General features: G+C 44.3%; 1 protein-coding gene across 1 annotated transcript in view; it reads left to right on the top strand.

The window, feature by feature from the left end:
• Window positions 1-27,544, top strand: part of LOC311111423 (integrin alpha-11-like) — a gene marked incomplete at both ends in the record, with an annotated part of 28,320 nt that extends 776 nt beyond the window's left edge. Inside the window, 16 exons of the mRNA XM_084154138.1 lie at window positions 2,618-2,952; window positions 3,444-3,610; window positions 9,245-9,384; window positions 11,474-11,584; window positions 12,523-12,608; window positions 12,964-13,174; window positions 14,271-14,369; window positions 24,183-24,259; window positions 24,745-24,828; window positions 25,063-25,153; window positions 25,329-25,442; window positions 25,549-25,632; window positions 25,722-25,832; window positions 25,955-26,050; window positions 26,859-26,972; window positions 27,464-27,544. Of these exons, the coding sequence (XP_084010264.1) occupies window positions 2,618-2,952; window positions 3,444-3,610; window positions 9,245-9,384; window positions 11,474-11,584; window positions 12,523-12,608; window positions 12,964-13,174; window positions 14,271-14,369; window positions 24,183-24,259; window positions 24,745-24,828; window positions 25,063-25,153; window positions 25,329-25,442; window positions 25,549-25,632; window positions 25,722-25,832; window positions 25,955-26,050; window positions 26,859-26,972; window positions 27,464-27,544 (2,001 nt within the window). The remainder of the gene's footprint in view (window positions 1-2,617; window positions 2,953-3,443; window positions 3,611-9,244; window positions 9,385-11,473; window positions 11,585-12,522; window positions 12,609-12,963; window positions 13,175-14,270; window positions 14,370-24,182; window positions 24,260-24,744; window positions 24,829-25,062; window positions 25,154-25,328; window positions 25,443-25,548; window positions 25,633-25,721; window positions 25,833-25,954; window positions 26,051-26,858; window positions 26,973-27,463) is intronic.
• Window positions 27,545-27,826: the final 282 nt, after the last annotated feature.

The following is a 27,826-nucleotide window of genomic DNA, read 5'->3' as shown; positions in this document are numbered from 1 at the left end:
AGGGCTGTCCATTTGAGGGAGATCATCGATGGATGACTGAGATATCCCAGAAGCCCGAGGGGCATGGGGCTACCCGGCCGCAGCACAGGAGATAGCAGATGTATAACTTGTATAACTTTCCTTAGCCACTATGTCTGTTGTTGATGGATTCCCCTTGTGCATATGTTTTTGTTCCTGAGTGTGTTTATACAGTGGGGAAAAAAAAGTATTTAGTCAGCCACCAATTGTGCAAGTTCTCCCACTTAAAAAGATGAGAGGCCTGTAATTTTCATCATAGGTACACGTCAACTATGACAGACAAATTGAGGAAAAAAATCCAGAAAATCACATTGTAGGATTTTTAATGAAGTTATTTGCAAATTATGGTGGAAAATAAGTATTTGGTCACCTACAAACAAGCAAGATTTCTGGCTCTCACAGACCTGTAACTTCTTCTTTAAGAGGCTCCTCTGTCCTCCACTCGTTACCTGTATTTATAGCACCTGTTTGAACTTGTTATCAGTATAAAAGACACCTGTCCACAACCTCAAACAGTCACACTCCAAACTCCACTATGGCCAAGACCAAAGAGCTGTCAAAGGACACCAGAAACAAAATTGTAGACCTGCACCAGGCTGGGAAGACTGAATCTGCAATAGGTAAGCAGCTTGGTTTGAAGAAATCAACTGTGGGAGCAATTATTAGGAAATGGAAGACATACAAGACCACTGATAATCTCCCTCGATCTGGGGCTCCACGCAAGATCTCACCCCGTGGGGTCAAAATGATCACAAGAACGGTGAGCAAAAATCCCAGAACCACACGGGGGGACCTAGTGAATGACCTGCAGAGAGCTGGGACCAAAGTAACAAAGCCTACCATCAGTAACACACTACGCCGCCAGGGACTCAAATCCTGCAGTGCCAGACGTGTCCCCCTGCTTAAGCCAGTACATGTCCAGGCCCGTCTGAAGTTTGCTAGAGTGCATTTGGATGATCCAGAAGAGGATTGGGAGAATGTCATATGGTCAGATGAAACCAAAATAGAACTTTTTGGTAAAAACTCAACTCGTCGTGTTTGGAGGACAAAGAATGCTGAGTTGCATCCAAAGAACACCATACCTACTGTGAAGCATGGGGGTGGAAACATCATGCTTTGGGGCTGTTTTTCTGCAAAGGGACCAGGACGACTGATCCGTGTAAAGGAAAGAATGAATGGGGCCATGTATTGTGAGATTTTGAGTGAAAACCTCCTTCCATCAGCAAGGGCATTGAAGATGAAACGTGGCTGGGTCTTTCAGCATGACAATGATCCCAAACACACCGCCCGGGCAACGAAGGAGTGGCTTCGTAAGAAGCATTTCAAGGTCCTGGAGTGGCCTAGCCAGTCTCCAGATCTCAACCCCATAGAAAATCTTTGGAGGGAGTTGAAAGTCTGTGTTGCCCAGCGACAGCCCCAAAACATCACTGCTCTAGAGGAGATCTGCATGGAGGAATGGGCCAAAATACCAGCAACAGTGTGTGAAAACCTTGTGAAGACTTACAGAAAACGTTTGACCTGTGTCATTGCCAACAAAGGGTATATAACAAAGTATTGAGAAACTTTTGTTATTGACCAAATACTTATTTTCCACCATAATTTGCAAATAAATTCATTAAAAATCCTACAATGGGATTTTCTGGATTTTTTTTTCTCATTTTGTCTGTCATAGTTGACGTGTACATATGATGAACATTACAGGCCTCTCTCATCTTTTTAAGTGGGAGAACTTGCACAATTGGTGGCTGACTAAATACTTTTTTCCCCCAATGTATGTACTGTGAGATATTGTTTATATGTACTGAGATATTGTTTACATGTACTATGAGATATTGTTTATATGTACTGTGAGATATTGTTTATATGTACTGTGAGACATTGTTTATATGAACTGTGAGACATAGTTTATATGTACTGTGAGACATAGTTTATATGAACTGTGAGACATAATTTATATGTACTGTGAGACATAGTTTATATGTACTGTGAGACATAGTTTATATGTACTGTGAGACATAGTTTATATGTACTGTGAGACATAGTTTATATGTACTGTGAGACATAGTTTATATGTACTGTGAGACATAGTTTATATGTACTGTGAGACATAGTTTATATGTACTGTGAGACATAGTTTATATGTACTGTGAGACATAGTTTATATGTACTGTGAGACATAGTTTATATGTACTGTGAGACATAGTTTATATGTACTGTGAGACATAGTTTATATGTACTGTGAGAGGTTGTTTATGTTTGTGAGTAACTCACCCCAGTCATCCAACTTCATTCCTCTGTGATCTTCTCTGTCATGACTCATGAGTGTTACCCCTCGAATGTTTCTTCAGATTGGGCTCAATGTTGCAACGTAACACACCATAGGCTAACTGACAGCATCAAGGTTTTTCAACCAAAGACTCTTTAAGTACGGAGTTACAAAGAGAGTCCTACCAACCAATAGGATAGACATTTGCATATGCATAATTGAATAGACAGGCACATGACACATGACACAACCTTTACCAAGCAAAATTTCACTCTATCCCATGTACCAGAAATATTCAAAAAGTACATCATCCTATCCTATTTCCTTCTTCAGAATCGTTTCATCCTGGAGGGAGCGCTGGAGATCCAGGACCGTGGTCAGAACGCTCGGTTCGGCTCCTCGCTGGCCCCGGTCCCTGACCTGAACGGGGACGGCTTCAACGACGTGGTGGTGGGGGCCCCACTGGAGGATGACCATAGAGGAGCTATCTACGTCTTCTTCAGCCAACGCAACAGGATTCTACGTAAATACAAACAGAGGATAGCTGCGTTAGACATGGCCAGTGGCCTGCGCTACTTTGGCCGTAGTATCCATGGCAATATGGACATGGACGAGGATGGCCTGGTGGACTTGGCAGTGGGCTCCCTGGGGGCAGCCGTGCTTCTATGGTAGGTCACTTAGATATTAACAAGTGTTCTACTGTTTCTATGGTAGGTCACTTAGATATTAACAAGTGTTCTGCAGTTTCTATGGTAGGTTACTTAGATATTAACAAGTGTTCTACAGTTTCTATGGTAGGTCACTTAGATATTAACAAGTGTTCTGCAGTTTCTATGGTAGGTTACTTAGATATTAACAAGTGTTCTACAGTTTCTATGGTAGGTCACTTAGATATTAACAAGTGTTCTACTGTTTCTATGGTAGGTCACTTAGATATGAACAAGTGTTCTACAGTTTCTATGGTAGGTCACTTAGATATTAACAAGTGGTCTACTGTTTCTATGGTAGGTCACTTAGATATTAACAAGTGGTCTACTGTTTCTATGGTAGGTTACTTAGATATTAACAAGTGTTCTACTGTTTCTATGGTACTGTATGTATGTGGAGCATATACTCAACTACATTTATGATCATAACACTGTGTATGGTTTATCTGCAGGTCTCGCAGTGTCGTCCGAATTCACGCCAACATCAGGTTTGAACCGAGCAAGATCAACATCTTTGTGAAGGACTGCGAGAGGGGAGGCAAGGAAGTGACCTGCATGTCAGCCATAGTGTGTCTAAACGTCACCGCCCGGACAGCCATACCTCCTACACAGGGAGTGGGTGAGTGTTCCGGACTATAATGTAGCCTGCATCCTTCTACTGATCATAGCTTCAGTGCAGAAGATTACAGATTGACTCCAACTACCTTGAGATATTGCTGATGTTGCTGAACTCTTTCTCTGCACTTCTCATAATATGGGTTCTGTTTAAGCCGCCCACTGCTTGCTGCTTTTATGGGAATGGGAACTAAGCAAATAAAACGAAGCAAAAAGCCCAGTGGAGCCAAAAAGCATTATTTATATTCAGGAAGAAGTTTCTTCACTGTTGTGCTGCCACTGTGCAGTCAGCAGAGGACCTCATTGTCTTTCAGGCGAAACTGAAATCTTGATTAACTCTACTGTTGATCTCCTACTGTTTTATGTTTGGAGCAAAGCTTAGCCTTTCCAAGACTGTTTTATATTTGGAGCAAAATTGAAAATTTTTACATTTACATTGTAGTCATTTAGCAGACGCTCTTATCCAGAGCCACTTACAGTTAGTGAGGGCATACATTTTCATACTGGCCCCCCGTGGGAAACAAACCCACAACCCTGGCGTTGCAAGCGCCATGCTCTACCAACTGAGCTACAGGGGACTGCTACACATTGTCTAAGAATCAGGAAGCACTAGAAGTAATGCTGTTCAGATATTCATAGTTGAAATCAATATCCTTCATCATTCTCCCAGACGTGTATTCCTCAATGTTTCTGCTTGGTCGTTGTTGAGTCAGTCACACCGCTCTGTTGTTGGCTCACTAAGTGAAATGGTGATGGCTACTTACCCCAGAGCAGAGCCACAGGAAAATGTTTCCTCGCTATCAGTGACGATTTAGGATATCAGTCCATCTGCCAAACACATATGCTGCAGGCTACAGAGGGGTTGCGGGCATGCTATGCCAACTGCTACATCTGATGATAGCTGATCTGGATTATCCTAGCCTCTGACTGTCAATTAGCCTAGCATATGTACATTTCCCTTCAAATAGTACGCATTCTGTCCACTCATTTAATTTATATGGTGACAATACAAACAATGGTTGTCAGGCTGCGGTTAACCCGACATGGATACCCCACACTTCTGCCGCGAGCCCAGAATCTCCCTGGAGACCAGTTCGGTTACCATGGCACTGAGGTGTTGTCTTGCCGACAGTGGCCCACCCGTGCCACTGTCGGCAAGGTCTCTGTGTCACAATTTGGTCTCTGTGTCACAATTTGTTTTAAAAGTCGAGGCCTGGTGGCTCAAGTTTTCCCCCTTGTGTGGGACTATAGGAGGCAGGCTGAGGAGGGATTAAGGAGTGGATGTTTCAGGTTAACCTCCCGAACTTTGTCTTTGTCAAATATGTTAGACGGGCCAAACCAATAGGAAGAAGCCTCAGAATGTTGTCTTGTCCTCCGTAGGGACGGTTGGACGTTTAGGGGAGACTGAACAGTGGAACACATTGATTTGATTTTCCCCTCATTATCATGTCTGGTCTAGTAACATCTGTCAGATGGGCTGCTGCTGGGGTTGCAAGTCTGTTGTGTTCGACTGTACCTGGAAGAATTGAGTTTGAGAAAAGAGATACTGTACGTCTCCAAATGTGCTTTAGGTAACACTCAGCATCTGATGGGAATGGAAAGAGCACCCCATGACTTCTATAACCATCTGTAGTCTGTCTACCATTGTGTCATGTCACACTCAATATGACGTAGGCCAGGGCTAGTCAACACCCGGCCTGCGGGCCAAAACCGGCCCCAAAGCTGATTTGATGTGGCCTGCCAAAGTTGTCTTATAGGCTATGTAAGGGATAATCAACGACGGGCTATGCGTTCAATTGAAAATAATGAACTACGTGGAAGGTGTGTTCCGATTATCCGATTATACCTTTTATACCTTGATTATTCCTTACATAGCCTATAAGACAACTTTGGCAGGCCGCATCAAATCAGCTTTGGGGCCGGTTTTGGCCCGCAGGCCGGGTGTTGACTAGCCCTGGCCTACGTCATATTGAGTGTGACATGACACAATGGTAGACAGACATTATTTAACACATTTGCCACTAGAAATGTGTTCAACATCCACCGAAGTAGCTAGCAAGTTTAATAGATACAGTTGAAGTCTGAAGTTTACATACACCTTAGCCAAATACATTTAAACTCAGTTTTTCACAATTCCTGACATTTAATCCTAGTAAAAATTCCCTGTCTTAGGTCGGTTAGTATCACCACTTTATTTTAAGAATGTGAAATGTCAGAATAATAGTAGAGAGAATGATTTATTTCAGCTTTTATTTCTTTCATCACATTCCCCAGTGGGTCAGAAGTTTACATACACTCAATTAGTATTTGGTAGCATTGCCTTTAAATTGTTTAACTTGGGTCAAATGTTCCGGGTAGCCTTCCACAAGCTTCCCACAATAAGTTGGGTGAATTTTGGCCCATTCCTCCTGACAGAGCTGGTGTAACTGAGTCAGGTTTGTAGGCCTCCTTGCTCGCACACACTTTTTCAGTTCTGCCCACAAATGTTCTATAGGATTGAGGTCAGGGCTTTGTGATGGCCACTCCAATTCCTTGACTTTGTTGTCTTTAAGCCATTTTGCCACAACTTTGGAAGTATGCTTGGGGTCATTGTCCATTTGGAAGACCCATCTGCGACCAAGCTTTAACTTCCTGACTGATGTCTTGAGATGTTGCTTCAATATATCCACATAATTTTCCTTTCTCATGCCATCTATTATGTGAAGTGCACCAGTCCCTCCTGCAGCAAAGCACCCCCACAGCATGATGCCGCCACCCCCGTGCTTCACGGTTGGGATGGTGTTCTTCGGCTTGTAAGTATCCCCCTTTTTCCTCCAAACATAACGATGGTCATTATGGCCAAACAGTTATATTTTTGTTTCATCAGACCAGAGGACATTTCTCCAAAAAGTAAGATCTTTGTCCCCATGTGCAGTTGCAAACCGTAGTCTGGCTTTTTTATGGCGGTTTTGGAGCAGTGGCTTCTTCCTTGCTGAGCGGCCTTTCAGGTTATGTCGATATAGGACTTGTTTTACTGTGGATATAGATACTTTTGTACCTGTTTCCTCCAGCATCTTCACAAGGTCCTTTGCTGTTGTTCTGGGATTGATTTGCACTTTTCGCACCAAAGTACATTAATCTCTAGGAGACAGAACGCGTCTCCTTCCTGAGAAGTATGATGGCTGTGTGGTCCCATGGTGTTTATACTTGCGTACTATTGTTTGTACAGATGAACGTGGTACCTTCAGGCGTTTGGAAATTGCTCCCAAGGATGAACCAGACTTGTGGAGGTCTACAATTCTTTTTCTGAGGTCTTGGTTGATTTCTTTTGATTTTCCCATGATGTCAATCAAAGAGGCACTGAGTTTGAAGGTAGGCCTTGAAATACATCCACAGGTACACCTCCAATTGACTCAAATGATGTCAATCAGAAGCTTCTAAAGCCATGACATCATTTTCTGGGATTTTCCAAGCTGTTTAAAGGCACAGTCAACTTAGTGTATGTAAACTTCTGACCCACTGGAATTGTGATACAGTGAATTATAAGTGAAATAATCTGTCTGTAAACAATTGTTGGAAAAATTACTTGTGTCATGCACAAAGTAGATGTCCTAACCGACTTGCCAAAACGATAGTTTGTTAACAAGAAATTTGTGGAGTGGTTGAAAAACGAGTTTTAATGATTCCAACCTAAGTGTATGTAAACTTCCGACTTCAACTGTAGCTACAGTAGTTGCCGTGGTAGTAGTTTAGCTAACCAAACCATCAGTCCTAGCTTGCCATTATGAAAAACGAATTCAACAATGCCAATAATGTTTTCAATTAGACTTTTGCTTTTAAAAAGCAGCTCAAACATAGAACATGTAAGAATTAACTATAGCCATTGAATTCTAACGCGCAAATATACCATGAGTTATAGGGAAATAATGCACGCTCTAGAATGCCCTTCAAGCCAATCAGAAAGAAGCATTCAACAATGCCATGGTATAATGGAGAAATTAGGTTTGAGGTATGGGAGACCAGTGTACTCTCCAGTTGGCATGCTCAGTAGGGTGATGTGCATTAGCTCTGGATTTGATGGTATTTTCCCCAAGCTATTAAAGCGCAGGGTAATAAATAGTGTGCCTCTAAAACAGTGTGGGTTGGAAATGAATCACTTCCAAAGCCATATGGCTCAAGAGGTCTAGTCAACTCTCTCAACTCTGGAGTAGTCACTCAGTTCCTCGATGGTGGCTCTTGGATTTTGTCCAACTGTATTTTGTGCTGTAATCTGTTCTGCTTCTGGTCATTACTTTATAGAAAGTAAAGTAATGTACACTACCGGTCAAAAGTTTTAGAACACCTACTCATTCAAGGGTTTTTCTTTATTTTTTACTATTTTCTACATTGTAGAATAATAGTGAAGACATCAACATTATGAAATAACACACATGGAATCATGTAATAACCAAAAAAGTGTTAAATAAATAAAGTTGAGATTTAGGTGTTGGGTCATTGTCCTGTTGAAAAACAAAAGACAGTCCCACTAAGGCCTAACCAGATGGGATGGCGTATCGCTGCAGAATGCTGTGGTAGCCATGCTGGTTAAGTGTGCCTTGAATTCTAAATACATCACAGACAGTGTCAGCAGCAAAGCACCCCCACACCAAAACACCACCTCCTCCATGCTCTACTGTGGGAAATACACATGTGGAGATCATCCGTTCACCCACGTCGCGTCTCACAAAGACACAGTGGTTGGAACCAAAAATCTCCAATTTGGACTCCAGACCAAAGGACAAATTTCCACCGGTCTAATGTCCATTGCTTGTGTTTCTTGGCCCAAGCAAGTCTCTTCTTCTTATTGGTGACCTTTAGTAGTGGGTTTTTTTGCAGCAATTCGACCATGAAGGCCTGATTCACACAGTCTCCTCTGAACAGTTGATGTTGAGATGTGTCTGTGACTTGAACTCTGTGAAACATTTATTTGGGCTACAATTTCTGAGGCTGGTAACTCTAATGAACTTATCCTCTGCAGCAGAGGTAACTCTGGGTCTTCCATTCCTGTGGCGGTCCTCATGAGAGCCAGTTTCATCATAGCGGTTGGTGGTTATTGCGACTGCACTTAAATACATTTTCAAAGTTCTAGAAATGTTCCGTATTGACTGACCTTCATGTCTTAAAGTAATGATGGACTGTCATTTCTCTTTGCTTATTTGAGCTGTTCTTGCCATAATATGGACTTGGTCTTTTACCAAATAGGGCTATCTTCTGTATACCCCCCTACCTTGTCACAACACAACTGATTGGCTCAAACGCATTAACAAGGAAATAAATTCCACAAATGAACTTTTAAGAAGGCACACCTGTTAATTGAAATGCATTCCAGGTGACTACCTCATGAAGCTAGTTGAGAGAATGCCAAGAGTGTGCAAAGCTGTCATCAAGGCAAAGGGTGGCTATTTGAAGAATTTCAATTGTTTAACACTTTTTTGGTTATTACATGATTCCATATGTGTTATTTCATAGTTTTGATGTCTTCACTATTATTCTACAATGTAGAAAATAGTAAAAATAACGAAAAACCCTTGATTGAGTAGGTGTTCTAAAACTTTTGACCGGTAGTGTAGTATAGAACATGTTTCCAACACTTATGTTCCCTCTTTCTTCATCTCTCTAGCTATTACATACAACACCACCATTGGGGAGCGCCGATTCAACCCCAGAGCCATAATGGACGACCCTGATAAACTGCTGTTTCAAAACCTGACCCTGCTTTCTGGAGAGGAGACCTGTCAACACATCTACTTCCATGTCATGGTGAGCACTGACTAAATTCTAGCTGAATTCCAAATCAACATCTAGACCCTAGCCTATCCGGTAGATCTGAGAGTATTGGATAGGTGGAAGTAATATGACTACATTTACATACAGCCAATCAGAAGGTAAGACAGAGACTTGAGATGGTATTATCCAGAGCCATGTATTTAGAGAATTGGGACAACTTTTAGAATTTTAAGTATTGCTATAATTATAGACATTTAGTTGCATAACAATATTTAAATATTCCCCCATGTAATGTTAATGGGGCAGTAACATGGCTGCCATAGAATTTTGAAGTGTCATGTACAGTGAGGGGGAAAAGTATTTGATCCCCTGCTGATTTTGTATGTTTGCCCACTGACAAAGAAATGATCAGTCTATAATTTTAATGGTAGATTTATTTGAACAGTGAGAGACAGAATAACGACAAAAAAATCCAGAAAAACGCATGTCAAAAATGTTATAAATCGATTTGCATTTTAATGAGGGAAATACGTATTTGACCCCCTCTCAATCAGAAAGATTTCTGGCTCCCAGGTGTCTTTTATACAGGAAACGAGCTGAGATTAGGAGCACACTCTTAAAGGGAGTGTTTCTAATCTCAGTTTGTTACCTGTATAAAAGACACCTGTCCACAGAAGCAATCGATCAATCCGATTCCAAACTCTCCACCATGGCCAAGACCAAAGAGCTCTCCAAGGATGTCAGGGACAAGATTGTAGACCTACACAAGGCTGGAATGGGCTACAAGACCATCGCCAAGCAGCTTGGTGAGAAGGTGACAACAGTTGGTGCGATTATTCGCACATGGAAGAAACACAAAATAACTGTCAATCTCCCTCGGCCTGGGGCTCCATGCAAGATCTCACCTCATGGAGTTGCAATGATCATGAGAACGGTGAGGAATCAGCCCATAACTACATGGGAGGCTCTTGTCAATGATCTCAAGGCAGCTGGGACCATAGTCACCAAGAAAACAATTGGTAACACATTACGCTGTGAAGGACTGAAATCCTGCAGCGCCCGCAAGGTCCCTCTGCTCAAGAAAGCACATATACAGGCCGTCTGAAGTTTGCCAATGAACATCTGAATGATTCAGAGGAGAACTGGGTGAAAGTGTTGTGGTCAGATGAGACCAAAATCGAGCTCTTTGGCATCAACTCAACTCGCCATGTTTGGAGAAGGAGGAATGCTGCCAATGACCCCAAGAACACCATCCCCACCGTCAAACATGGAGGTGGAAACATTATGCTTTGGGGGTGTTTTTCTGCTAAGGGGACAGGACAACTTCAACGCATCAAAGGGACGATGGATGGGGCCAGGTACCGTCAAATCTTGGGTGAGAACCTCCTTCCCTCAGCCAGGGCATTGAAAATGGGTCGTGGATGGGTATTCCAGCATGACAATGACCCAAAACACACGGCCAAGGTAACAAAGGAGTGGCTCAAGAAGAAGCACATTAAGGTCCTGGAGTGGCCTAGCCAGTCTCCAGACCTTAATCCCATAGAAAATCTGTGGAGGGAGCTTAAGGTTCGAGTTGCCAAACGTCAGCTTCGAAACCTTAATGACTTGGAGAAGATCTGCAAAGAGGAGTGGGACAAAATCCCTCCTGAGATGTGTGCAAACCTGGCGGCCAACTACAAGAAACGTCTGACCTCTGTGATTGCCAACAAGGGTTTTGCCACCAAGTACTAAGTCATGTTTTGCAGAGGGGTCAAATACTCATTTCCCTCATTAAAATGCAAATCAATTTATAACATTTTTGACATGCGTTCTTCTGGATTTTGTTGTTGTTATTCTGTCTCTCACTGTTCAAATAAACCTACCATTAAAATTATAGACTGATCATGTCTTTGTCAGTGGGCAAACGTACAAAATCAGCAGGGGATCAAATACTTTTTTTCCCTCACTGTAAATTCATAATGCAGAAAACTCAATGGCCCATCTCTCTAAATACATCGCTCTGGTTTTATCCTATCATTATAATGTCTCCTATTCCCCAGTGTGTTGTGACGGTTATGGCTCATGATGTATGGTGTAATACAGTTGTAATAACACTGATCCTCCACATGTGTTGTTGATCCAGGAGACCACGGACTACGTGAGGCCCATCGTGTTCACTGTGGAGGTGGCACTTAAGGATCCCAACCAGGGCCCTACGCTGGACGACACCTGGCCCACCACCGTCAGGACTGAGGTAAGATACACCTGGCCCACCACCGTCAGGACTGAGGTAAGACACACCTGGCCCACCACCGTCAGAACTGAGGTAAGATACACCCTGCCCACCACCATCAGGACTGAGGTAAGACACACCTGGCCCACCACCGTCAGGACTGAGGTAAGATACACCTGGCCCACCACCGTCAGGACTGAGGTAAGATACACCTGGCCCACCACCATCAGGACTGAGGTAAGATACACCTGGCCCACCACCATCAGGACTGAGGTAAGACACACCTGGCCCACCACCGTCAGGACTGAGGTAAGATACACCTGGCCCACCACCGTCAGGACTGAGGTAAGATACACCTGGCCCACCACCGTCAGGACTGAGGTAAGATACACCTGGCCCACCACCATCAGGACTGAGGTAAGATACACCTGGCCCACCACCATCAGGACTGAGGTAAGATACACCTGGCCCACCATCAGGACTGAGGTAAGACACACCTGGCCCACCACCATCAGGACTGAGGTAAGATACACATCTGACCCTTGACCACTAATCTGACCACTGACAAGTCATCACTTCTTGTTTAGCTCTTATGTACTCTTATGTAATCACTGATTAGACATGTCTGGACAGGTGAAAACCATGTGCTGGAAACCTTCTGTTCATCTGTCCAATCATGTCCAATCAGTGATCACTTCAAGGAAGTGAGGAAGAACATAAGCACTTTGAGCAGGTCCCATGACTGCTTGACCTGACCACTAAGCAGTCATCTCCTTGTTTAGCTCTTAGTCTATAGCCTTATGAGGGGTATTAAGGGGAACATCCAGGGGCTTGAACCAGTGACACTATGGTTTACAGGGCAAGCATAGTACTTGCTGTACCATAAAGGTCCAGACCTCTTGGCATAGCCGTACTATGATATGGATGTGATTGTAACTGAGCATCTCTCTCTCTACTAGCTCCCCTTCTGGAATGGTTGTGATGAGGACGACCGCTGCATACCAGACCTGTCCTTACAGAGTACAACTGACCTGCTGTCTTGGAGGTGAGCACACACACACGCACACACACCACACACACACACCACACCCACAACACCACACCACACCACACCACACCACACACACACACACACACACAGTACCCCCCTGTATATATAGCCTCCCTACTGTTATTTTATTTTACTTCTGGTCTTTTTTTCTCAACACTTTTTTGTTTTATTCTACTTTTTTATAAAAAATAAATGCACTGTTGGTTAAGGGCTGTAAGTAAGCATTTCACTGTAATGTCTGCACGTGTTGTATTCGGCACATGTGGCCAATAAAATTTGATTTGACTTGATTTGAACAGAATTGACTGCTCCCCCCTCCCCTCCCCCCCCCCCCCCCCCCTCCTCACAGGCAGTTCTGTGGGAATGCAGTCCACTCCAGGGGTGCGATGTGTCGGCGTCTGTCCGAAGGAGGGGCGGAGGGGTCAGAGCGAGTAATGGAGGGATCGAGGAGGAGGATGGTGATGGACGTTCGTCTGGAGAACAGGGGAGAGAACGCTTACGGCGCCCACCTCAACATCACCTACACTCCTAACCTACGATTCTCTAGTCTCATAGTCAAGGTGATGATTCACAGTAGACAGTAGATTTATAAAGCACTATTCCAGGACCCAAAGACTATAGTGCAACAATACAGTCCAATAAATGACAGTACTGCAGTCAACAGTATACCAGTACTACAGACAACAGTATACCAGTACTACAGACAACAGTATACCAGTACTACAGACAACAGTATACCAGTACTACAGACAACAGTATACCAGTACTGCAGTCAACAGTATACCAGTACTACAGACAACAGTATACCAGTACTACAGACAACAGTATACCAGTACTGCAGTCAACAGTATACCAGTACTACAGACAACAGTATACCAGTACTACAGACAACAGTATACCAGTACTGCAGTCAACAGTATACCAGTACTACAGACAACAGTATACCAGTACTGCAGACAACAGTATACCAGTACTGCAGTCAACAGTATACCAGTACTACAGACAACAGTATACCAGTACTACAGACAACAGTATACCAGTACTGCAGACAACAGTATACCAGTACTACAGTCAACAGTATACCAGTACTGCAGACAACAGTATACCAGTACTACAGTCAACAGTATACCAGTACTGAAGACAACAGTATACCAGTACTGAAGACAACAGTATACCAGTACTGCAGACAACAGTATACCAGTACTACAGTCAACAGTATACCAGTACTGCAGACAACAGTATACCAGTACTACAGTCAACACTCAACAGTATACCAGTACTGAAGACAACAGTATACCAGTACTGAAGACAACAGTATACCAGTACTGAAGACAACAGTATACCAGTACTGAAGACAACAGTATACCAGTACTGAAGACAACAGTATACCAGTACTACAGACACAGAAACAGTGCTGGGCTGACTGCTCACAGAAGTCAGTGTGAAGATGATTTGGCCACAATCACCTATAGACTAGTACAGTCTGTCTATTGAAGAACAAGCTTTCTTCAAATACAGTCTGAAGTACTACTGCACATATTCTAGCCATATAGAATATAATTTTTCCTGAGGGAATTCAGGGTTGTCTTATGTAGAAGCTTGTCTCTCTCATGTTTCTCTCAGTCACTGAGTGTTTTATCTGTGTTTCCATCTCAGGACAACTCGGATATCAAGATAGAGTGTCGCAGTGAGGACAGACAGAGGCATGAGAGGACCTGCAACGTCAGCGCTCCCTTCATGAGAGCCAAGACTCAGGTGAGTTGGAGTCCCTTAGACCACAGTGAAACACAGTTCACCACAATGAACCATACCAGACCATTCATGACCACAGGGTACCACAGCTGCTCCTAGTGGAGTACTGTAGCATATCACAGACCAAAATAGGCGACCATAGACTGCAGCAGTGGTTACCAGAACACTAAACCAGAACAATGGACCATTAAAGACCATAGTATAGCAATACAGACTGTTTGCAACCACAGAGGGACCACAGAGGTTCATATTTACCCAGAGATGATCAAGGTGAACCATGGTTAATCTATATGGGGTTGATCCCTGACATTTTACAATCAAGTCACCCACCTATCCCATGTACCCTACCCAACCCGGCCATCTAAGAGTTACAGAAGAGTGTCCTTCCTACCCCAACCCCCGCCAAGACGGCTGTCAGCAGTGTGCCCTCCGCGCACCAATCTGGCAACCCCCACCTTCACCACCACTTTAATATTTTCAATATTATTGTGCAACAGTTCTCCTGGGCTTGTCACAGCGATAACAAAATATCAGCTACCATTATTTTAATAAGATGGGCGATTGTTATCATAAATGACATCTCTCACAGTACATAACCGTGAAACAATGTTATTGATGGTTGCATTGTGACTGTGACCTTTGGCTCACACTTGTTGCGTGGAAACTCGAATCTCTTTGTACTGTTCCGTTTTTTTCTATTTTGCAGGCCACTAACGTCCAATTCTGCCCTGAAATCTGTGGACCTTTAAGTTCATATACGAATCAAAATTGTCCTCTGGGACCAAGGGTTTATTGTTAAATGACTCCATTGAATCAGTCTGTTACAGTTGCTGAGAAGAGCGTAGAGATTTCAGCCGTTGCCGAGGTGATGACAATGATACACTACTCTTGTTCACTTTAAGTGTGTTATAGGAGTAAGCCATTATGCATCACTGAATGAGACGTCTAGAAGGACATGTTTGTTCAGTGTACCTGGTAAAGGAGTACAATGAATGTCTATGCAACACTGCATTTGGACAAATGATGTAATGTAGACTACAGAGGTTGCTTTCCCTTGCTTGGAGCATCAGACAGGATCAAATGAAGATAGATGAGATATACAGTATGAAGAGATATTTTAATGATATGTTCTGCTACAGATTCCCCTATCTGATTGTCTGTTTCAACTTTCTGACTGATGTTTAGCATAATTTCTCCACTTATATCTTCCTTCCCAGGCCTGTAATGTCAACCATATTTATTAGTCTTTCCTGTCGGCTGTATGTTTTGTATTGTAATGTGTAGAGTTTTCCTTTTTTGAAAGAGACATGTTTGAATTTACTCTTAGAAAAAGGTGCCCATAGGAGAACCCTTAGACGAACCCTTTTTGGTTCCAGGTAGAACCATTTTGGGTTCCATGTAAAACCTTTTCCACAGAGGGTTCTACATGGAACCCAAAATGGTTCTACCTGGATCCAAAAAGGGTTCTACCTGGAACCAAAAAGGTTTATCCTATGGTGACAGCCGAAGAACCCTTTTGGGTGTGCTGTTAGTTGACATTGACTGTAGATGTTCCAATGGCAGTTACGCTACCCCTCCTCTCTCTCCATTTGGCCTTGTCTACCCCTCCTCTCTCCCTCTCTCTCCATCCTGCCTCATGCCTTTCATGAGGTGCTGAATTTTCAGTTGAAAGTCTTTTGTCTGGTCTAGCCGGCCCAACTCCTCTCCAAAACACCAGTCTTCCTGACCGTCACTACTCCACTCCTCCATAGTGAATGCTCTCTAGCAGGCCCAACTCCTCTCCAAAACACCAGTCTTCCTGACCGTCACTACTCCACTCCTCCATAGTGAATGCTCTCTAGCAGGCCCAACTCCTCTCCAAAACACCAGTCTTCCTGACCGTCACTACTCCATTCCTCCATAGTGAATGCTCTCTAGCAGGCCCAACTCCTCTCCAAAACACCAGTCTTCCTGATAATCACTACTCCACTCCTCCATAGTGAATGCTCTCTAGCCGGCCCAACTCCTCTCCAAAACACCAGTCTTCCTGATAATCACTACTCCATTCCTCCATAGTGAATGCTCTCTAGCAGGCCCAACTCCTCTCCAAAACACCAGTCTTCCTGACCGTCACTACTCCACTCCTCCATAGTGAATGCTCTCTAGCCGGCCCAACTCCTCTCCAAAACACCAGTCTTCCTGACCGTCACTACTCCACTCCTCCATAGTGAATGCTCTCTAGCAGGCCCAACTCCTCTCCAAAACACCAGTCTTCCTGATAATCACTACTCCACTCCTCCATAGTGAATGCTCTCTAGCAGGCCCAACTCCTCTCCAAAACACCAGTCTTCCTGATAATCACTACTCCACTCCTCCATAGTGAATGCTCTCTAGCCGGCCCAACTCCTCTCCAAAACACCAGTCTTCCTGATAATCACTACTCCACTCCTCCATAGTGAATGCTCTCTAGCAGGCCCAACTCCTCTCCAAAACACCAGTCTTCCTGACCGTCACTACTCCACTCCTCCATAGTGAATGCTCTCTAGCAGGCCCAACTCCTCTCCAAAACACCAGTCTTCCTGATAATCACTACTCCACTCCTCCATAGTGAATGCTCTCTAGCAGGCCCAACTCCTCTCCAAAACACCAGTCTTCCTGACCGTCACTACTCCACTCCTCCATAGTGAATGCTCTCTAGCCGGCCCAACTCCTCTCCAAAACACCAGTCTTCCTGATAATCACTACTCCACTCCTCCATAGTGAATGCTCTCTAGCCGGCCCAACTCCTCTCCAAAACACCAGTCTTCCTGACCGTCACTACTCCACTCCTCCATAGTGAATGCTCTCTAGCCGGCCCAACTCCTCTCCAAAACACCAGTCTTCCTGATAATCACTACTCCACTCCTCCATAGTGAATGCTCTCTAGCCGGCCCAACTCCTCTCCAAAACACCAGTCTTCCTGACCGTCACTACTCCACTCCTCCATAGTGAATGTTCTCTAGCCGGCCCAACTCCTCTCCAAAACACCAGTCTTCCTGACCGTCACTACTCCACTCCTCCATAGTGAATGTTCTCTAGCAGGCCCAACTCCTCTCCAAAACACCAGTCTTCCTGATAATCACTACTCCACTCCTCCATAGTGAATGCTCTCTAGCCGGCCCAACTCCTCTCCAAAACACCAGTCTTCCTGACCGTCACTACTCCACTCCTCCATAGTGAATGCTCTCTAGCAGGCCCAACTCCTCTCCAAAACACCAGTCTTCCTGACCGTCACTACTCCACTCCTCCATAGTGAATGCTCTCTAGCAGGCCCAACTCCTCTCCAAAACACCAGTCTTCCTGACCGTCACTACTCCATTCCTCCATAGTGAATGCTCTCTAGCCGGCCCAACTCCTCTCCAAAACACCAGTCTTCCTGACCGTCACTACTCCACTCCTCCATAGTGAATGCTCTCTAGCAGGCCCAACTCCTCTCCAAAACACCAGTCTTCCTGATAATCACTACTCCACTCCTCCATAGTGAATGCTCTCTAGCCGGCCCAACTCCTCTCCAAAACACCAGTCTTCCTGACCGTCACTACTCCACTCCTCCATAGTGAATGCTCTCTAGCCGGCCCAACTCCTCTCCAAAACACCAGTCTTCCTGATAATCACTACTCCACTCCTCCATAGTGAATGCTCTCTAGCAGGCCCAACTCCTCTCCAAAACACCAGTCTTCCTGATAATCACTACTCCACTCCTCCATAGTGAATGCTCTCTAGCAGGCCCAACTCCTCTCCAAAACACCAGTCTTCCTGATAATCACTACTCCACTCCTCCATAGTGAATGCTCTCTAGCAGGCCCAACTCCTCTCCAAAACACCAGTCTTCCTGACCGTCACTACTCCACTTCTCCATAGTGAATGCTCTCTAGCAGGCCCAACTCCTCTCCAAAACACCAGTCTTCCTGACCGTCACTACTCCACTCCTCCATAGTGAATGCTCTCTAGCCGGCCCAACTCCTCTCCAAAACACCAGTCTTCCTGATAATCACTACTCCATTCCTCCATAGTGAATGCTCTCTAGCAGGCCCAACTCCTCTCCAAAACACCAGTCTTCCTGACCGTCACTACTCCACTCCTCCATAGTGAATGCTCTCTAGCCGGCCCAACTCCTCTCCAAAACACCAGTCTTCCTGATAATCACTACTCCATTCCTCCATAGTGAATGCTCTCTAGCAGGCCCAACTCCTCTCCAAAACACCAGTCTTCCTGATAATCACTACTCCACTCCTCCATAGTGAATGCTCTCTAGCAGGCCCAACTCCTCTCCAAAACACCAGTCTTCCTGATAATCACTACTCCACTCCTCCATAGTGAATGCTCTCTAGCCGGCCCAACTCCTCTCCAAAACACCAGTCTTCCTGATAATCACTACTCCACTCCTCCATAGTGAATGCTCTCTAGCCGGCCCAACTCCTCTCCAAAACACCAGTCTTCCTGACCGTCACTACTCCACTCCTCCATAGTGGATACACCCTAGAAGAGACATTGAAAAGCTGAAATAAATCATTCTCTCTACTATTATTCTGACATTTCACATTCTTAAAATGAAGTGGTGATCCTAACTGACCCTAAGACAGGGAATTTTTACTAGGATTAAATGTCAGGAATTGTGAAAAACTGAGTTTAAATGTATTTGGCTAAGGTGTATGTAAACTTCCGACTTCAACTGTATCTCATCCTAACAGCCCTATACAAACAAGTATCCAGACTAAATATGTGTCTATGCCCCTAAGAACTGAACATAAGTGTTTTTTAACCAAACACCCATCTGATCTTCTCTTTTTAACCTTATATGTTCTGGTAGCCAGAGATTAAACTCCATGGCATGCCAGAGAACATTACAACACATTCAGGCATAAAGTAACCTGGAGACATCAACAGTAACAGTAAATGCTTTATTTCTAGTAGCACAGAAAGACACTTAAAATGGAGATGTATTCTGTTCCAATAAAATATCTGGATAATCAAATACACATTTAAATAAAGGTCACACACACACACACTCACACAGCGATCAAGTAAAGTGGCCTCAGTAAACCAAATGTTTCATCCACTCCCCAATCCTCCTATCGCATTACCCCACCAAGTCATTAGCACAAATAATGGTCATCTCCTTGACAACAGAATTACCCCAGGATTATTTCCTTCATATTCTCTCCAATAAAAACCATTCTGAGGGATCTGATCTGGGGTCATGTTGAGGGACCCTTCTGAGGGATCTGATCTGGGGTCATGTTGGGGGACCCTTCTGAGGGATCTGATCTGGGGTCATGTTGGGGGACCATTCTGAGGGATCTGATCTGGGATCATGTTGCGGGACCCTTCTGAGGGATCTGAGCTGGGGTCATGTTGGGGTAACCTTCTGAGGGATTTGAGATGGGGTCATGTTGGGGGACCGTTAAAAAAACCCTCAATGAACGAATCACCCACAGTCATTGTGTTTGAATGGGAGCCAGACGGAGCCACAAGCCTGATGTGTTCTGTTCTGGTTGGGTCTCTTTAAAGTGTGGTACCGAGTTAAGACTCCCAGTACACCACCCTAGCTGCAAAGCCAGCCCAGTGAAACCAGCAGTGTTCCCTGTAGAGAGCAGAGGCCAGCCCAGTGAAGCCAGCAGTGTTCCCTGTAGAGAGCAGAGGCCAGCCCAGTGAGAAGAGCAGTGTTCCCTGTAGAGAGCAGAGGCCAGCCCAGTGAGACCAGCAGTGTACACAGCTGATACAAATAATCAAAGATGAATGATGAGTTGATTATTTAAATCAGCAGTGTAGTACTAGGGGAAAAAACTAAACATGCACCCCGTGGGGTCCCCAGGACCAAGTTTGGGAAACACTTTGCTACGGTGTCTTGAGTTGGCCCAGAGCAGAGGAGAGTACCTAAGGCACTTTCTGGTTTTACATTCTCCACAGTGTCAGGGCTCTGATTGGCCCCAGTCATTACCCACACTACTCCACTGTGTCAGGGCTCTGATCGGCCCCAGTCATTACCCATACTGCTCCACTGTGTCAGGGCTCTGATCAGCCCCAGTCATTACCCACACTGCTCCACTGTGATGTCTTCCAAGCCCATACCACTGAGGCCAACCATTAGGGTTATTATTACAGTCAAAATCCTCCCCCAAAGGACCTGGCATAAACTGACCCAGTCCTCAGCATTGTGGTCAGGCAGACAACAAGATGAACATTCCTTTGACATATCTGATGCCGACAGAACAGTGTGTGTGTATGTGTGTTTGGTTTTACTATCCTTGTGGGGACCAGAAGTCCTATTTCGCCGGTACCCACAAGGAAAAGGGCAATTTTAGGCTTAGGGGTTAGGTTTGGGTTTGGGTTTAGGTTTAGGGTTAGGGTTTAAGGTTAGGGCTAAGGGTTACGTTAAGGGTTAGGTTTAGGAGTTAGAGAAAATAGGATTTTGAATGGGAATCAATTGTTTGGTCCCCACAAGGATAGTAAAACAAATGTGTGTGTGTGTGTGCGTGTGTGTGTATGTGTGTGTGTATGTGTGATAATGTAGGGGTTCTTGTTTGTGTACATGCAGTGTCTGTGTTCTATCAGAGTTGAGGGATTCTTTACAGGCAGGAACATAGCTGCCTCATTAGGCATTCCTTCCTGCCCAGTTGGAATGAATCAGGGGTCCATCATGAGATGGAGGACAGTAAACAATGCTTCCCCGCCTCTCCTTCTCCTTGAATGGGGCCAAGGATAGCAGTTAGTGGGCTGACTATGTACTGTATACTAAATACAGCTGGAAGTTAGGCTTGTTTGTGTCAGTTTTTGGGGCGAGAATGCCCTCACTGCTAAGTGTTGCAAGGATTGCTTTGTAATTCTGAACAGGTTGTTTGTTGTGGTGGTTTTATGTGTCCAGTAGCCTCACTTGTCATAGTAGACAGACACATGGCTGGGAAGGAGACTTTTGTCCAAATTCTAAATATGATTAAGCAATACAGTAGGTATAGAAAGTCACCACCCCCTTCCAAAATGTTCACCTTTTGTTGCCTTACAGCCTGAAATGAAAACACATAAAATTAGACTTTTTCCGGCTTTATTTACACACAGTAACTCACAATATCCAAGTGGAGAAAAAAAGTATTAAGTAAAATTGTAAAATACCCTATTTGGACAAGTGAACACCCCCCCCTTACAATTGCAATTGCAAACTTGCTGAGGTATAACCAACCATCTTCCAGATCACAAATCAAGCTAATTGGCTTCCATCTGTGATCAATTGTAGTGACTTTGATTAGTTCAGAATAAAAGCAGTTGTTCATAGAGGACTCCACTGCTTACCAGTGCAATTCAAAGCAAAGAATCCACTATGGGCGGAAAGGTACTTTCAAAAGCACTACAAGATAAAGTTGAGGAAAGGCACAAGTCAGGGGATGGATATAAAAAGATTTCAAAGGCTTTGTCTATCCCTCGGAGCACAGTTAAGACCATTATTAAGAAGTGGAAGGTGTATGGCACCACCCAGACCCTGCATAGATCAGGCCATCCCTCCAAACTGGATGACCGGGCAAGGAGGAGACTGATCAGAGAGGCTACCAAGAAGCTAATGGCGGCTTTTAAGGAGCTGCAGGCCTTTATGGCAAAGACTGGTCAATGTGTGCATGTGACCACAATATCACTCCACAAATCTGGTCTCTATGGGAGGGTGTCAAGAAAAAAAACACTCCTCAAAAAAAGCCACATCAAGTCTCGTTTGAGCTTTGCCAAACAGCACATTGTAGATTCCGAGGCCAAGTGGCAAAAGGGGCTGTGGTCAGATGAGACCAGAATTGAACTTTTTGGCCTGAACGCAAAATGATATGTCTAGCGAAAACCCAATACATCTTCCCACCCAAAGAACACCATGCCTACAGTAAAGCACGGCGGTGGCAGCATCCTGTTGTGGGGGTGTTTCTCTTCAGCAGGGACTGGAGCACTTGTCAGAATAGAAGGGAAAATGGACAGTGCAAAATACCAACAGATTCTTGAGGACAACCTGCAGCCCTCTGCCAGGAAGTTAAAAATGGGAAGATGGTTCACGTTTCAACATGACAATGACCCAAAGCACACCGCCAAAGCAACCATACAGTGGCTGAAGGACAATAAGGTGAATGTCCTTGAGTGGCCTAGTCAGAGCTCCGACCTAAAACCTATAGAGAATCTGTGGAATGACTTGAAGAGTGCAGTCCATGAGCGGTCACCATGCAATTTGACTGAGCTTGAACAATTCTGCAATGAAGAATGGGTAAATATTGCACAGTCTAGGTATTCGAAGAGACTCATGGCTGTAATTCAAGCAAAAGGTGGTTCCACCAAGTATTAACTCAGGGTGGCGTTCACTTATCCAAATAGGGTATTTTACATTCTCCACTTGGATATTGTGGGTTACTGTGTGTAAATAAAGCCGGAAAAAGTCTGATTTTATGTGTTTTCATTTCAGGCTGTAAGGCAACAAAAGGTGAACATTTTGAAAGGGGGTGGTGACTTTCTATACCCACTGTATATGGAAAATATAACGCTCAACCTATCAGAAAGTGAGGTGGAGCTATGACCATACTCTTAGTAGGGGAGAGTGGGGCAAGTTGCCCCAAAAGGGTAAGTTGCGTGACCCTTGTTTCTAGGGAACCATACACATTATGTATTATTTGCCCAAATATTTAGGAAGAGGTCATCATTTCATGGAGTCTGTGAAGGAAGAAACTACATGGAAAAAGTGGTAAGCAAGTTAGGTCCAAAAAACTGTTTTTCACCAAGTCAAATAAATGTGTGTTAAAGGTTTCATGATCCATGTATCTAAACCAACGCAAACCATTTTAAGATTGTTCTATACATCGGTTCGGGTCTCTATAAACTTCAATATGAGGTCCTAAACCTAGCATTAAAGTGCATCCTTGCAGCTGTGTGGGCTAATATAGTGAAAATGTTTGCCTTGGGGTAAGTTGAGCCAATGGTTGAGCCAAAGACAAGCTGAGCAAATTGAATTGTTTTCTTGCCAGGCTATGAGGGAACAGGTTCTGGCCAATGTTAAAAGTGTAGAAAACTACAAGGTGTTTGTTAGGCGTTAAGCCTGTGTTAAAAGACTCAGTGACCACTTTTTTGGGACAAGCTATGTTTTCAAAACTGTAATGGTTACCTTCATTCTGATTATTTCCAGGGATACATAACATCCTGAAATATGTGTAGATATCGTTGTTAGAAATAATACTATATTTCCCTTGACGGAGTGATGCTGAATGTAAAAAAACTCCACTCTCACCTACATACCCAATCTGTTTACATCTACATGAAGGTTCTAAGGTTCCAAGGTTCTAAGGGTCGGTTTAGAATCAGGCATATGTAAACTCACAGTAGCTGCACTGTGGCTCCATGGAGCCCATCCATGTTGGCAGTACAGTAATTGTGGGTGTGTTCAGTGCTTGGTCTTCAGAGGGGAAATGCCCTGGTTCTTTGTTGGGTACCAACAGGGCTGCAGGCTCCTTGGGTCCGAGGCCAAGGACTTAGTCCAGGTTATTGCAGGCTTCTCTCTTTAATCCCTAATGTGGGATGTATTACTGTCGGAGGCTGGGGACTGATGAAGCGTACAGTTTGGAATGGTTTATAGCCAGGAGATCCCTCACCCAGTGACCCAGGGCTACTGCTCTCAGATCAGCTCTACTCTGCGTCCACACCTGTATGCATGTTCTGACTGTTCTGTTGGGCAAAACTCATGGGTAATGTGACTGGCACGAGCACTGTAACTGTAACATTGATGCAAACGCATGACATTTTGTCATCGTGGTACTATAATATTCTCTCTTGTCGTCGCCCATGTAGGTGTCTTTCCGTCTGGAGTTTGAGTTCAGCCGATCAGTGTTCCTGGACCACGTACGAGTCATTCTAGAAGCCAGCAGGTGAGGACTCACTAAACCACTTCAAATATTAAGCCGTTTTTTAATAACTTTGTCTGATAGATACTATTTTTACAGTTATAATCAGTGAGATAATGAGCTAATGTTCTTAGCTCAGGAGTTTCTGCTCTCCTGACTTTCCTAGTGTCAAACAGTCACTAATCAACAGATGAGGGTGGTGTCAAACAATCACTAATCAACAGATGAGGGTGATGTCAAACAGTCACTAACCATAGATGAGGGTGGTGTCAAACATTCACTAATCAACAAATGATGGTGAAAACCTGCAGATACTGCATCTCTCAACAATGAACTGATTCATCACACTAACCACAGACTACAGATGAGAAGTAGGATATTGACGAGACTGAGCTATATCTCTGAAATATGCTCTCGTCATCCAAGGGTCAATTGGCATGCAGTCCCATTGGGTTGTGAGTTTGACGTGTCAGAATAGTTGAAATGCTTTAAATGCTTTTTTTCTGCAGTGATGGAGAGGAGGTTACCTTAGCAGACAATTTCAACGACATCTTTCACCCGCTGAAATACGAGGCTGACCTCCTATTTACAAGGTTTGTCTTTCTCACAATGTCCTCTCTAACGTTCCTTCTCCTTCTGTCAGTCTCCTTAAATAAACTCTTGTAAAATAAACAGCTAACTAGCATATTGAATACAATTCCCTGTCACTGGAACTGACGGATTCAATGTTGATTTAGTGTTGCACAGACATAATGGCAAACGTTAGATATACAGTATACAGATATACTGTACATGATATACTGTATCACCTTCCTTTCTCCCTAAAGGGACTCCAACCCCTCTCGCTGTGAAATCAAAGCAGACCTCTCCCTGGAGGTACCGGGAAATATTGGCCCTCCATTCAACTTCACCTTCCAGGTGAGGACCAAATGTCACAACACACAGGGTTGCGGCACAATCGTACAGCAACCACGCAACAATCAATTGTCTTTACAGTGTAGAAATACTGTATATTGCAATTACATCACAAAATACCCCCACCATTTTTTATTGCTTGAGTTAAGACTGAATAAGCGTTCTATATTTTTCACAGATCCAGAATCTGGGCTTCTTTCCGGTGAGGGACCTGCAGTTGAATATAGAAATTCCAGAGATGACCAAAAACGGGAACCAGCTGTTGCAGATATCGGACTTCAATATTGACCAGGTGAGAGGACTTGAAAATCTAGCAAAGGTCTGCTTCCTTTGAGAGACCACCAAGTGTGTACTTATACTGTCTCCGTTCTAACAGAGATGTCATTCTGTCTCCTTAGACAGACAGTACCCGCTGCATACCCCCTCAACATGTGGCACAGAGCAGGGCGTCCCCAGAAGACCTCTCTCGAGTCTCACGCCTGGTAAACTACCCACACCATATGATTGCAACTAGCTTACCTAAATAATGGAACATTCTTAACTAACAAGCTTGTGTTTGGTCTCTATGCAGAACCACTCCAATACTCTGCCTCTGCCGGTCCAATGCACTGTCAACCTGAACCCCTACAGGGAAGTCAGCGTCAGAATCAGGGGGGCATTACGGTTGGACGCCTTGCATGCTGTGAGTATATCACACACACACACACACACACACACACACACACTACTAAACCTACACTCCTTGAGCATGTCCATGAGAAGTAACTTCCTGTTGTGTTCATTCACCCTCTCTTACACCATCAGCTGAGGTTCAAAGTCCTGGAACTGGTGACGAGCGCATCAGTAGAACTTCCACCTTCAAGCCCCATGTTTCTTCATGAAGAAAGGCCTGTCAGACATGTGAGTACAAATAACTCCAAGTCAAGACACACTTCAGTGCATAACCTTTTCTATAGAGTCATTCATTCATTCATTCATTCGATTGAAAACCTGTATTTTCAGTAGCAGCCTGTCCAACAGCCTAGACTACTTTTCACTATAGTTGCAGTTTATGTTCTACGAATATGCTTATTGGCTCCTAATAGCTATGCAGAATCCTCACAGCCAAGGCTGTTATTCTAACACACATTATTGACTGCATGGTGCTTAAGGACCGAAAGGACCAGCAGCAACACGTGTAGTGTAGCCCTGTGCTCCCATTCACTGCTCTTTGCTGCCATCTACAGGCCAATATTTACAGTTAAGCAATAACCAGTCACACAAAGTTGTTATGCACTCAACTCAACGCTCTTAGAAGCACATCCAGTACCCTTCATCTCTGTTTTTGACGAGACTCCACGGGGAAGGAGAGCAGGGAATCATTTGTATTTTGAATGCATCAATGCTGAGATGGAATTCCAGCAAAAACAGTGATCCACACAAGATGACACCATGTTAACACTGACCCATAAATAAGCATCATGCAAGATAGATCTGCATATATTTGAGCTTTATAGGCACCTGTTACTTTCACAAACCCTAGAATCTGCCCTTTGGAAGTCTTCCAATGGTACAAAACAGCGACATGTAGTAAAATGCCCAACAGTAGACAGTTAACATAATCTGTTGTAATCTATGGCAGTCTATGGCGTGTAAACTGAACTAGGATCAGCTTTTGTTATTTGATCGGGGTGCCATTTTGTCTTGTTTTGGGTGCTCGTTCCCACAGATAATCCTGGAGATTAGGAAAGAAGGGGATTACAGAATCTCAATCTGGATTATCATTGGGAGCACGCTGGGAGGGTTGTTGCTGCTATCCCTGCTCAGTCTAGCTCTATGGAAGGTAAGCCCTGCCCTACTGCCCTGGAGCTCTCATCATGTACAAACATTACAACAGCATGATGATCAAAATGTCCATGATACATTTATATGATATCTGGATAGTGCATTTACAGCAACAGGATTTGTGTTTGTTTATACTAGATAGATTATTGCCAGATTGCACCTGTAATTTTTACTGTCCTGGATTGCAGAAGGGACAGTGAGCATAGTGTGCCATTTCAGGTGCACTCAGGCTCTTTCTCTAAATTCAGTAGGAGTGTTCTAACTGACTGATGTCTAGACAGTGTTGTAACTGCAGTGTTATTTATTGGACGACACTGCCCTCTTCTGGCAAAGAATGATTGTACATTATTGTATGTATTTTCCCACTAAGAATCAGCATGCCCAACACTGATAAAGCCAGTTGAGATTGTTTCTAGGAAAATGATCTAGAAGTATCTATGCCTCTCAATCTCACTTCTCCTTCCTCCCTCCTCCTCCTCCTCCTCCAAGCTTGGCTTCTTCCAGAGGCAGAAGAGGAGAGAAGAGGATGAGCAGGAGACCAATGGAAAGGAGGAGGCGGAGGAGCGGTAACTAATGCAGGCGAGGGACCAGCTATCACACACACAGGGGACCCAACACTCAGGGACCGCCCCATCCCCCCGCCCCGACACTACAGTGGTACAGTCCAGACGGCTCTGCAAGATGAGACCGTCAGATCAAGACCTGCACAGTGCACTGGATGACCAACTGTACCTGTATGACCCATGATGAGACGTCAGCACTGCCAACCATAATGCCCTGCCCTCCACTCCACTGCCCTCCACAGTAGTGCTGAGACTACTGGACCCTCCTCACCTCCCCTTCCCTGCCCCT

The sequence above is a fragment of the Coregonus lavaretus genome (genome assembly GCF_964263955.1).
Source record: "Coregonus lavaretus genome assembly, chromosome: 37".
NCBI classification, from domain to species: domain Eukaryota; kingdom Metazoa; phylum Chordata; class Actinopteri; order Salmoniformes; family Salmonidae; genus Coregonus; species Coregonus lavaretus.
The sequence above is the reverse complement of the archived record's forward strand: the minus strand, read 5'-3'. Positions and strand labels throughout refer to the sequence as shown.